This window comes from Giraffa tippelskirchi, chromosome 8, assembly GCF_054371585.1.
Source record: "Giraffa tippelskirchi isolate mGirTip1 chromosome 8, T2T-mGirTip1v1.2.pri, whole genome shotgun sequence".
Classification (NCBI taxonomy): domain Eukaryota; kingdom Metazoa; phylum Chordata; class Mammalia; order Artiodactyla; family Giraffidae; genus Giraffa; species Giraffa tippelskirchi.
The window spans coordinates 96717826-96731327 of NC_137282.1; the positions used below are offsets into that span (position 1 = coordinate 96717826).

Here is a 13502-nt window from a genome sequence, read left to right on the forward strand (position 1 = left end):
GCATAGATATATATGACGTAGGTTAGTCTTTATTTTGTTTATTTCTGTTGTAATTTTTCTCATCTTCTATACTCTGGTGGTGGTTCAGTTTAAATTTTAGGTTTAAAATTCTTCAAAAAGACACCTTTAATTTGAAATACAGTTGCCTATTACAGCGGAGATTGTATATGACTTTTCTGGGCATTTTTCTTTAAAGAGAACATTTCACTGTAACTCTGAGACAAGAACTGTTGTTTTTCATTTTACAGATGAGATTAACTAGTGATGTTGGAGCACATATCAAAGTTCTGTAAATCTGGTACAAAAGCATATGGTCTTAATTTCTGTACTATTTGAATATGAATGCTTAGTAGGTAAATCAGCACTGTGTCCGGCTCTTTTTCCTCCCAGTCCCTTTCATCATCTTTTAGGTACCTTTATTATCTTTTACTTTACTACCTCTTGTCTGTGACTGACTTCTTAGGCTTCATCTTTCTTTGTAGGATTTTCTTTCATTCTTTGCACCAAAGACCTCTTTGAGGAAACTGTGAGAGTATTTCTTAGGTATCTAGAAATCCAGTTTTAGGAAAGGTGAACTTTGTAGTCAAAAATTATATTGAGGCTTAATCATACCTGCGTGCTTATCTGTTCTCCTCTTCTGTCTTCTAGTTTTGATCGGTGCTGACTTACGTGCAAAAATATTATTTCTTTTTCATCTTGTACCCTCAGCCTTCAATGTGAAATCATTTACTTCTGCCTAAAGTACATTGTTTAGGGTTTACTTTAGTAAAGATTTTACTTTAGTAGATTTACTTTACTTTTCTTGGTGATTGATTTTTGTCTGAAAAGATTTCATTTCTGTCTTCTGCTTTATATGGCATTTCCAAATCCCACTCTACAAACGATTCTACAGCAGAAATTAGTCCCCTCCTCAGCTGTTGGGTTTCTTTGTGCACACACTCTAAGCTGAAGTTTCTTCCTTTATTTTATTTACTCTCTAGAAATATGGGTTGATACCATTCATTGCTGAGGAACCTCTTCTGTTCTTTATTGCTGTATTTGTTTACCTCCCTCATTATAGTTTGGGGGGCTTCCTGGTAGCTCAGATGGTAAAGAACCTGCCTGCATGCAATGCAGGAGACCTGGGTTAAATCTCTGGATCGGGAAGATCCCCTGGAGAAGGGAATGGCAACTCACTTCAGTATTCTTGCCTGGAGAATCCCATGGACAGAAGAGCCTGGCGGGCTACAGTCCTTGGGGTTGGAAAGAATCGGACGTGACTGAGCGACTAACACTCATTATGGTAATTTTAACATAAGGATCTAAAAGGGAAGGAAGATAAACTTGTGTGCTTAATTGACATTATTGGAATAGAAGTCTTTGCCAGTCATGTATGAACTTACTGTGGTGCACAGATAAAACTGCCGCCTGCTTCAGCACTTGGATTTTTCTGAGATCAGACCTTAGAGACTCTTAGACTTTTTGCATTTCCCAGCATCAGTCAGTCATCCCTCAGATTCCTGAGGTTCATTAACTTAGATTTTGAGTACCAGACTGTTAAGATTTCTCTTATATTCTAATTTAAAGAATTGGTAATTTCAGGAGTCTTTTTACTATTTTATTTATGCTGTCACCTTCTGCTTACCAGAAGTGGTAAAACTTAAAATTCTTTACCACTATTTCTAATGTTCTTTATTGACCTCTGTGTAAGATCATTATTCTTCATTTTCATTTTGACTTCAGTGTGTTAGTTCTTCAGAAAAACTATATATTGGTGATGTAATTAGTGTCTTTGTGTGCCTGAAAATATTTTTCTTAGCCTTCATATCTTGGGCCTTTGTAGGTAGCTGAGAAGTTGGAATGTTTGCCCCAGTAGGTAAACTTTCAGTGTTTAACTTTCAGAAAGATGAATCTTTTCTCAGTTTGCTTTAGGTTCTTGGGTGGTGTGTTTTTTTGTTTGTTTGCTTGTTTTTGCTACACCACTGGGCTTGCGCAGTGAAAGCACTGAGTCCTAACCACTGGACCACCAGGAAATTCTCAGGTTCTTGTTCTTTTATTTTTTTAGCATTACAATAAATGAACTACTTTATCAGCTCTATAGTTTGAAGAGTTAAGTTTCAGAGGGACTTTGAGAATGCCTCTGTATCCCTAGTAGTACTTGTTTAGTTTTTGAGATAAACCAGTAGAAAGTTTGGTTTGTTTGATGCAGGCCATCATTATATACATATGTACTACTCACTGTCTCATAGGATTATATCTTAAGCTAATTTTAATTTACATTTTCTGCAGTTTTGTTTCCAGTTAATTCTTTTCTTCGAAACTCTTCAGTGGTGAAACTGATGGCTTTCGGAGTTTTTCTATAGGAAGAAGAACATGTCACTGCCATTATTGGGAACGTGCTCATTGTAACACCTGTTTAATTACACATTAACTGTTTGGTTACACATTAACTGATTAAACTCTAGAAGTTATATTTCATATTTTAGCAAATTCAGTTGTCTTGAGGAACGCTTTCTAGTATTATCTTCAGAAGCAAGGATTGAGTTGTATCCCCTACAGCTTGCACAATGCCTTCAGTGTAGTTTGGATGGCCAGTAAATATTTGAATGAACTGGTATTGTGAAAACATAGCTCCCCTTTTCATTAGTCATAAATTAAGCAAGAATTTAGAAATAGAGGGACTGTAGATCCTTTCTTATTGGTAATAACTTTATGAAGGAAAAAGAATTAGGAAAACTCTTTTCAAAATGGAAAAGAGGAAAATGTATCTTGTATTTCAAGTCTTAAGAGTTGTTAGGATGAAGTTTATAATTGAAAAATATACTTGAATGTAATTAATTTTGGCTTGGTCATAGTTACTATTCTAGGCCACTGTCTAACTAAATTCATCTCTGAGTGTTACTTGACATTGTTCAGTTCATTGCTATGGTCTGGTGATTGCTGAAGCTTTATTTCTCAAGCAAGAATATAATTCATACTTACATAGCTTAGTTATTTTATCCAAGAAGCAGCTGTTATTTTTAAATATAGTAAAATTTGGAATATACTATTCTTTGGTGATTTAATTTTATGCTAAAATTTAAACTGTATAACTGTTGCTCGTGCTTTATTTATACAGAATATCCCCCGAATCCTAAATCTAGAACTCAAAGGATGCTGGTCATTAAGAAAGGTAATACAAAAGACTTACAACTATCTGGATTCCCAGTAGTAGGAAATCTTCAGTCACAGCCAGTTAAGAATGGAACTGGTCCAAGTGTTTATAAAGGCTTAGTTCCTAAACCTGCTGCTGCACCTACAAAAGTAAGTTCTAAATTGTTAAATATGCAAGTTATAAGTTGATATTAACTGAGTTACTTTGGCCAAAAAAATGTTGAAAAATTCACATCAAAGTGGGGAGGGTATTGGCCTGCTGATTTCTAAGTGGAAAGTGTTGGGCCATTGTGTATCCTTAAGTATCTTTTAAGTGGTCTGTTTGTTTGTGTATATTTTCTTGTTTTAGTAGTCAGTATTAAATGAAATCTGTGAATAGTTGCTTGCTAGATGCATCTGTGATATATTTGCTTGATAATGGTATAAAATGCTGTCCTTCATCTTCAGTTTTAGGCTTTTGAAACTCTCACTTGTGTTTTCTTGGTATTAGGCAAAAGAAACCTAACTTAAGGTTTATAAAACTTGGAAAAAAAGGAAGGTAGTTAAATGTTTTATCTGAACATCAGATTTTGATATTATTTGTTAAAAAAATAAAAGGAAGAGAACCATGTAGAAATGACTAAGATACAATACAAAATAATTGTTTTTTTTAAGTCATATTTAGTCATCTTTATTTTATAGTATTCACGTTGTTCTCTCTCTCTCCTCTATGTAATCTGTTTAGATACACATTAATTAATGTTTGTGCGTTTTTTCTTTAGCCTACACAATGGAAAAGCCAAACTAAAGAAAATAAAGTTGGGACTTCTTTCCCTCATGAGTCTACATACGGTGTTGGCAACTTTAATGCTTTTAAATCAACTGCCAAGAATTTTAGTCCATCAACAACTTCAGTGAAAGAGGTATGGCATTTAATAAAAGTACTCCTGAGGAGCCAAACGTATCTCAATCATGATAATTCAATTAACAGTGAACAAAATGCATAGATTCATTGAACAAATTCATTAAAGTAAGAGACTTATTAGTTCTTCCAGAATTCATATACTTCTCTGTTTGCTAACTAATTCTGCAATTTAAGGAGGGATAATTTAAACAATTTCTAACAAAATGTCCAAATAACCTAAAGTGTAGAAAATTCTATGGCAAAATAAACGTGTAACTCATTAACCAGAAAGAGTAGTTTTTTAAAAAATTATTTATTTTTGGTTCTGCTGGGTCTTCATTGCTGTACAGACTTTTTTTGAGTTTTGACAAGCGGGGGCTATGCTCTAGTTGCAGTGCCTGGGTTTCCCTTGTGGAGCACGGGCTCTAGGGTGCTTAGGCATCAGTGGTCGCAACATGTGGACTCAGTAGTTGGAACTCCTGGGCTCTTGAACACAGGCTTAGTAGTTTTGGTGCACAAGTTTAGTTGTTCCTCGGCATGCAGAATCTTGTGGATCTGGGGGTGGAACCCCTGTCTCCGACTAAGTCGTTTCCAACTCTTTGTGACTCCATAGATGTAGCCTGTCAGACTCCTCTGTCCATGAGATTTCCCAGGCAAGGATACTGGAGTGGGTTGCCATTTCCTTTTCCAGGGGATCTTCCCGACCCAGAGATTGAACCCACATCTCCTGCTTGGCAGGCGGGTTCTTCACCACTGAGCCACCAGGGAAGCCCCAGAAAGAGTAATTTTTAAAAAAAGAATTATGAAAACAGATGTTTTTACTTTTGTCATAAATTTATGCTATGATGTAGGATTAAACCTTGACTAAAAAATCAAGATTTATATACTCTTCTTTTGGGGATGATGGACATTTTATTAGTATTAACGCTCAGGGCAGAGAGAAGGAAGAAGAGAGAAAGATGCATATTTACTGACTTTGAATACTTAGTAGCTTACACATTTCTTTCTCATTTGGCCAGCTTTCTGAAACTTCTACATCAGGGACTTCCCTGACCAGTTCAGGAACAAAAGACACTTGTGACTGTCTTGTAATAACTGAGATTGTTCTGTGTACTATATTGGAATATTATAACCCGTCATTGACTAGTTCTCAGTCATAGAATTTTAGAGCTGTGCTAGAAGGACTGGCATTCCCAGCTGGTTAATTGTGGCTTCAATTCATTATAGTCTGCAGATGTTATTGCTAAGTTAAACATTTTGATATATTCCCAAGGTTTAAAATTCCTGTGACACAGAATTCCAACATTCTCTTTCCTTCTGTATTCCACTCTCCATATATGAAAAATAAAAGGACTCCAGTACATGTCCCTTTACCACCCTCCTCTGCTCTTCCACAAAACTTCCCTTGTGAAATCCTATATGATAAACCCTTAGTGTACCTGTGCATAAATAATTATACTAGTTCGTTTTGGAGGCTATTATTAGAACCTTTGAACTCTGTGGAACACAGTTTTAAAAATATATATATATAAAGATCTTTAAACAATTTCAGGATCCATTTTATAAAATAGTATTTAAAAATCCTAATTTAGAATCATAGGTCTTAGTATTATCAGACTTTGTTTCTCGGATAAGAAAGATTTTATATTTAGTCATTCAGTGAGATAGATAAAAATAACAAGGATAGTAGAAAATAGAATTTAAAATCAATTTTGTATGTTGTGAAGAAAGTGAAATAGAAAGTCATTATAGTTGTGAACTTTATGTTGATATTAGTGCTCTATGTATTTATCAACATTCTAAATTTTTTTTCTTAGTGTAATCGCTCAAATTCTTCTTCACCTGTTGACAAACTTAATCAGCAGCCTCGTCTAACCAAACTGACACGAATGCGCACAGATAAAAAGAGTGAGTTTTTGAAAGCATTGAAAAGGGACAGAGTGGAAGAGGAACATGAAGATGAAAGCCATGTGGGCTCAGAAAAGGTAATTGAATGTGTAGTGTAATTCTTGGGCTTGACATTAGCATGTCATTGGAATAGTTGGGGAGATATTATTTAGGATCTTTGAATATTTTCATATTTCTGAAAGCAAGGCTAGTTAGCTATTTGCATAAATAATGAATTCCTTTCTGAATAGATTTTTCTTACTCTAGTTGCTGTGCAGAAATGAAATTTAAAAACACCCCTGTTCATATTTGTACTTTTGGTTTTCCCCATCTTGCCTACTTGTATCCTTTTAATTTTGTTTTTGTTGAATAGATGTGAATACTTAGTTAGAAAGTCGCCTTCACAACTTAGTTTTACATCTTATGAAACTGTTTTCTACATGATTATATAAGCATTACAGTTATGTTTTATCCATGAAAATCTAACGAGGATCTTTTCAAGTTTCCTTTTTTAATAACTATTCTCTAATTTTTTTTTTTAACTCTTCAAAAATCAGGATGACGACTCATTTAATTTGCATAACAGCAATAGTACTCACCAAGAAAGGGATATAAACCGAAACTTCGATGAAAATGAAATTCCACAGGAGAATGGCAATGCCTCGGTAATTTCCCAACAGATCATTCGGTCTTCAACCTTCCCACAGACTGATGTTCTTTCTAGTTCACTTGAAGCAGAACACAGGTTGGTGTTTTTACTTTTTTCTCTACCCAAAATTTTGATTTTATATGGAAAATTGATTTTTTTTTAACAACTTCATTGAGATATAATTTATATACTCTTAATTTTTTTACTCAGTTCATTAATTTTGGGTGTATTTGAAGTTGTGTAGCTGTCACCACAGTCTAATTTCAGAACATTTCTTTCACTCCATAAAGAAACCCCATGCTCATTTACAGTTGCTCCTCATTGTTACTCTCTTTCCTGGGTAACCACCAGTCTGCTTTCAGTGATACTTTCAAGATTCATCCATATTGTAGCATGCTTTTCTCTGAAAATTGAGTGCTATTTATTTTCCATGGCTTCAGATTTTCTGTAAATCTCTTTTGGGCGGGGAGCAGGGGGAGGGTTGTGGGATTCCAGTTTCCTGGCCAGGAATGGAACCCAGCCCACAATAGTGAAAGCCTTAATCCTAACCACTAGACCACTAGGGACCTCCCTGTAAACTTTCTTAAGTTACATATTTAAGTACTCATGTTGCTTGATTTAAAAAGTTAGGTATTGGGCTTCCCTTGTGGCTCAGCTGGTAAAGAATCTGCCTGCAGTGCGGGAGACCTGGGTTCGATCCCTGGGTTGGGAAGAGCCCCTGGAGAAGGGAAAGGCTACCCACTCCAGTATTCTGGCCTGAAGAATTCCATGGACTGTATAGTCCATAGGGTCCCAAAGAGTTGGACATGACTGAGTGACTTTCACTTACTTAACCAAAACATAAAAAGTTAGGTATCAGTGATACAGTTCTCAAGGATGACTTTTTTTGTTCAAATGTGTAAATTAAAATTTAAAATGAAATAATTTGTCATATATATTACTAGTTATTATCAAGTTTCAGTATACCATCACAATATTGAGGATAGTTTCAACATCAGAGAGGTAACTGTTATCTTGTCTAAGCACCAAATGAATTAATAGAAGTGAGTGCCAGAGAAATTCAAAGGAATTTGGGGTTAGATAGCATTATGGCTTGAGTACTAGTTAGAAAGTTTTAATTGGGACCTAAATTAAATCTTAAAAGGGTGAGACAATACAGGCAAGGGTGCTGGATAGTCATTTTGAAATGGGGGTATGAAAGGATATTTAGAGTAGAATACATGCATGGTTTGTTTTAGGGGTGATGTATAGCATATCTTGACAGGAGTGTGGAGTCCTAAATGCAGTTAGAGATACACTGCAAAGGCAGGGCCTTAGAGATCTAGTCAAACTCTTTGAATGGTTCAGATGAAGAAGGAGCTCTGTCTTATACCTGGTTTTTCATAGAGTAGGATTTGTGTCCCAGGTCTTCCACTTCTAGAGCTATGCTTTTTCTAATGTAAGGAATTTGAATTTGTGGCCGTTGTGTGTTACGGAGTTTGTTCTTTTAGGAATTGGGAAGCTGTTGAAAATATTGGGCAGAGGGTGATAATTGTGAAAGTGGTATTAGAGTGATTTGATAATAGTTTGAAAGAGAATGAGAAGAAATGCTAATGAAAAGGCAAAGTGCAGATCACTGTTATGATCTATTCCTAATTGTGGGGTTTAGTCCAGAGGCCACAGAGTTTGGTGCAGTGTATATTAACTTGGAAGGCAGAAAACCAGAATTCTGCTTCTTTGCTATCAAGTAGGCAAAATTTTTTACTTATGTAATCTGGTTCTTCATCTCTAAAATGTGGGTATAGTGTGGTGTTATTCAGTTGCCAAGTCATGTCCGAGTTCGCAACCCCATGGACTGCAGCACGCTAGGCTTCCTTGTCCTTCACTGTCTCCTGGAGTTTGCTCAAACTCATGTCCATTGAGTCAGTGATGCCACCCAACCATCTCATCGTCTGGTGCCCCCTTCTCCTGCTTTCACTCTTTCCCAGTATCAGGCAGGGTCTTTTCTAACGAGTTGGCTGTTTGCATCAGGTAGCCAAAGTATTGGAGCTTTAGCAGTAGTCCTTCCAATGAGTATTCAGGGTTGATTTCTTCTAAGATTGACTGGCTTGATCTCCTTGCTGTCCAAGGGACTCTCAAGAGCATTATCTAGCACCACAATTTGCAGGCATCAATTCTTCGCCACTCTGCCTTCTTTATGGTCCAGCCCTCGCATCCATGCATGACTACCAGAAAAACCATAATCTTGACTATATGGGCCTATATCAGCAAAATGATGTCTTTGCTTTTTACTGTACTATCTAGGTTTGTCATAGCTTTCCTGCCAAGAAACAATCGTCTTTTAATGTCATGGCTGCAGTCACCATCCACGGTGATTTTACAGCCCAAGAAGAGGAAATCTGTTATGGCTTCCACCTTTTCCCCTTCTATTTACCATGAAGTGATGGGACCAGATGCCATGATCTTAATCCTTGTAATACTGAGTTTTAAGGCAGCTTTTTCACTCTCCTTTACCCTCATCAAGAGGTTCTTTAGTTCTTCTTTGCTTTCTGCCATTAGACTGGTATCATTCGCATATCTGAGGTTGTTGTTGTTTCTCCTGGCAGTCTTGATTCCAGCTTGTAACTCGTCCAGCCTGCCATTTCGCATGATGTGCTCTGTGTATAAGTTAAACAGGATGATGATAAACAGCCTTGTTGTACTCCTTTCTTAATCCTGAACCAGTCAGTTGTTCCATAAAAGGTTCTAACTGTTACTTCTTGACCTGCATACATACAGGTTTCTCAAGAAACAGGTAAGATGGTCTGGTATTCCCATCTCTTTAAGAGTTTTCTACAGTTTGTGATGCTCCACACAGTCAAATGCTTTAGGTGAAATTATCGGTATATTTCAAGTCTCTGAGCACTGATTTTTTATGAGATTGTTTGACAGTATGTAAAGATCTACAGAGTAGTCAATTTGTGACAGGTTCAGTTTGAAAAGTGAGTTAGGTGTAAAAAGGAGTAACAAGTGGTTAAGGGATGTAATTATTTTAAAAAAACAAAAACAGAAGTAGAAAACATAATGAATAGCTAAGAACATGATGAACTGTAGTGGCCCTAAAGAAAGTGGGGAGGTGTATTGTTTCCACTTTTAGTATAAGAATTTAGCAAATTTTCTTCTGTTTTTAGCCTAAAGAACCTTTTGCAGGTTTCCAGCCTTGGAGAACCTCTTACACCAAAGATAAAGTAATTAGGCATTTCATTCTGGATCTTATTATTTAAAACAGTTTATTGGGCGTAATCTTACCTATTCACTTTCACAAAGATATTTAAAGTATAAACCCTAACATCTTTTGTGTGGACTTTGTATAATGAATCATGTTTTCTAGCACATAATATAAAAGGACTTAATTTGGGTGAAATTCTAAATTAAATTTATTCATTTCCATCCCTTTACAGATTGTTAAAGGAGATGGGTTGGCAAGAAGACAGTGAAAATGATGAAACATGTGCACCCTTAACTGAGGATGAAATGAGAGAATTCCAAGTTATTAGTGAACAGGTAAGAAGAACTGAATCATGTAAGCTCACTTTAAAAATAGCCCTTCCTTAATCAGAACAACATATAACTAAGCATTTTTAAGGGGTGAGGTTAGAAGTTGTATTTAGGGATTTGTTGAGCATCACATTATGGGTCAGATTTGCCTTTGTTTTAAATAGGTCTGCAAGGCTGACTTCTTTAAATCCATGGATCTGCAGTGCCTAGAAATTAGTGTAAAGAATGTGTCTGATTTATCATTTTCCAGGCATTTAGAAAATGACTTGGTGATAAGTAGAAAACAACAGTAGCTTTCTCAAATGTAATTTCATCTTTTATCCTTTTCCTGGCACAGGAATTTTGATATCCTATAACATCTTTTTTTTTTTTTTTTTAATGTCTGCATAGTTGCTTTTTTTGAGAGTTTAGTTGCTAAATCGTGTCTGACTCTTTTGACCCAGTGAACTGTAGCCCTTCTGGCTCCTCTGTCCATGGGATTTCCCAGGCAATAATATAGGAGTGGGTTGCCATTTCCTTCTCCAGGTCATCTTCCCGACCCAGGGATCAAATCTGATCTCCTATGTTGGCAGGTGAATTCTTGACCACTGACCCACCAGGGAGTATTCCTTAGAAGATGTATGGTAGAGTTGAGGGAAATCTCAGGGAGTTTTTCAAATTTTTTTTCAAATCCATTATACTTTTTGAAAACAGTTCTGGTCATACAGAAGTGATTTTCTGTATAGAAGTGTTATCAATGTTAATAATCTTCAAAATACTTTCACATGCTTTGAATGAAATTTTATTAGTTATATTTACTTAATAGATTCGTCATCCTAATTAAAAATTTGTGCCAAAATGGAAATAGCATAAAATTTACCATTTAAATCATTTTTAAGCATACATTTCTGTGGCATTTAGGTATATTCATATTGTTATGCAGGCATTACCACCACTCACCTCCAGAGCTCTTTTCATTTTGTAAAACTGAACCTCTGTACCTATTAAACCATAACTCTATTCCTTGTTCCTCCCAACCCTTGGAAACCACCACTCTGCTTTCTGTCTCTATGAATTTGACTACCTTAGCCCCTTATGTAAGTGGAATCATGCAAGTATTTGTCCTTTTGTGACTGGCTTATTTCACTTAGCAGAATGTCTTCGAAGTTCATCCATGTTGTAGCATGGGTCAATCAGAATATCTTTTTTCAGAGACACAATAATCTATTATATGTGTATGTACCATGTTTAGTTTATCCATTCGTCCATTGATGGACACTTGGGTTGCTTGCACCTTTTGGCTGTTGTAAATAATGCTGCGTGAATATGGGTGTATAGATATCTATATCTATCTATCTACATGGCTATAGATCGATAAGTAGTGTCTCTTTCTCTGTCTCTCTCTCTCTCTATATATATATATATACACACACACTCCAAAACATTAGAATATATATGTGTATATATATATATATGGTTTGGTATGCTGTAAATGCAGCTCTCCCAAGAGTAGTGGTTTATTCCTAGGAAATATTTTGTTATATTGGTTTGACCTATAATTACCTATATAGCTAGTTTTTAAGAAATGATACCATAATCTGTGGAGTTTTATTTACCTTTATTGTATTCTTGTTTACATTTAATTATTAGAGCATTCTTAGTTTGTAGTAACTCTTGGAGGATAATTTATTTATTCAGTTTATTTTTGTTGGTATTTTAGTTACAAAAGAATGGTCTGAGGAAAAATGGTATTTTGAAAAATGGCCTGGTCTGTGACTTCAAGTTTGGACCCTGGAAAAACAGCACTTTCAAACCCACTATTGAGAACGACGACACAGAGACAAGTAGCAGTGACACATCAGATGACGACGATGTGTGAAGGATTTCCTAACAGCTTTAGAAATTTTAGTGTGATACATCTCTCATACAGTTTGGGGTGAATTGTAAAAATGAAGAACTATAATTTATGTAGTAAAATACCCCATTAGAAGATGATTTTTTTGGGGGACTTCAATATGAAGAAAACCAAGAATGTTGTGTTGGGCTGTGTTGAACATTATTTCTTTGTAAATGAATGTTGTAGAAATGAGGACTTTGGTTGATCCAACATTGACTTTCTTCATCACTGCAGCATTTCTCTGACTAGCAACGTGACGATGTAACAAATGAGAGTTTCTCATTTAATAATAAAAAAATTGTGTAATGTTTTGCAAAGCTTCTGTCTTAAAATGTCCAGGTCTTAAGAAAAAAGGCAGCTTACACTGTTCTGCTTGCAGAGTCATATCTTTTCGTACAATGGAAATCTTCAAGTCCACTTTGTGTGGCGCTGTCCCCAGCCTTTCCTCCCTCCAAAAAAGGACAATGTAGCATGTTGGCTAAAACTGGAGCAAAGTGCACTAAAACATTAATTTCCTGAACTCAACTGTTGTGCTAGTCACGTTTTAAAACATAAATTGCTCTTTAGCCATTTGTAGTTCAGTAAATATAACAGGAAAGACTTGCCACACTTTCTTCCAAATTTAAGGAGGTGATTTTCAAGAGCTTTATTTGGGTATGTTGTAAGACCAGGATTTTCAGAGTTGATGGAAAAGAGTCTTGTGGGAAAACTTATTTTGATAAATTATTACACATGCAGAAAACTGATCACACTGACTGGATCTGTCCACATGGAAAATAAACTGGATTTTCAGAATATTGTCGTTCTCTGTAGTGTTCAAGATATTGGTCTCTAAACACATTGTGGTTTATTCACTTTTTAAAACAAAGTTATACTTTATATATTTCTTTACGGTGATTACTTTTGAGTTTAGAAAAAGAAAACTACTTAAAATAGCCCTTTTATTATCAACTGCTTAACAAGTTTAGTAAATGAATGAATGGTAAAAAACCACTTTATTTTTCATTTTCACATTAATTATAGAATTATTTCTCTTTACTGCCCACTGTAAGAGTAATTTTGCTGTCTCCTTTTTTAGTATTTTTGATTGTTCTGGTTTTGTTTACCCACATTTGCTTTTAGCTTCTTCCATCCCACTTCCATGTTTAAATATATTCTGATTGTAAAGAGCATAATCTTAAAGCAAAAATGTTTTAAGTTAACATCCTCAAGATGTTTTCTCAGAAAGCTGCAGTGTTTTTGCTGTTACCATTTCAGTAATCCTATGCAGGTTCCCCAGCTTTCACCAGAAGCCAGATTTTTTGGTTCACACTGAGAATGCTGGTTGGTTGTGGGGAAATTTAAACAAAACACAAGTTTCACCCCCTCAAAATTTATGAGGATGGGTTAAATTGGATATAGCATTAAATATATCTTAAAATTTATCTTTTAATAGACTTATTATATAATATGCCATAAATCAGTCTAATCACTTAAAGTGAAAGATAGCATTAGCCACAAGGAAACTGAAACAAAGCTCTGTCAGTATCATACTGAATGTTTTTGGAACACTTAGATTG

At 35.5% G+C, this 13502-nt stretch overlaps 1 protein-coding gene across 21 annotated transcripts in view; it reads left to right on the forward strand.

Moving 5' to 3' along the window:
* GPBP1 (GC-rich promoter binding protein 1) overlaps positions 1–12738 on the forward strand; it is a 70189-nt gene extending 57451 nt beyond the window's left edge. For 10 of the 21 annotated variants that reach the window (XM_081517958.1, XM_081517964.1, XM_081517955.1 and 7 more), the window contains 6 exons: positions 3098–3282; positions 3894–4034; positions 5833–6000; positions 6460–6647; positions 9971–10073; positions 11767–12738. In XM_081517958.1, the coding sequence (XP_081374084.1) occupies positions 3098–3282; positions 3894–4034; positions 5833–6000; positions 6460–6647; positions 9971–10073; positions 11767–11925 (944 nt within the window). In that variant the 3' untranslated portion in view covers positions 11926–12738. Of the gene's footprint in view, positions 1–3097; positions 3283–3893; positions 4035–5832; positions 6001–6459; positions 6652–9970; positions 10074–11766 lie in introns of all 21 variants that reach the window. The other 11 variants (XR_014061519.1, XR_014061524.1, XR_014061518.1 and 8 more) reach the window with 2 other exon arrangements.
* The last annotated feature ends 764 nt before the right edge of the window (positions 12739–13502 follow it).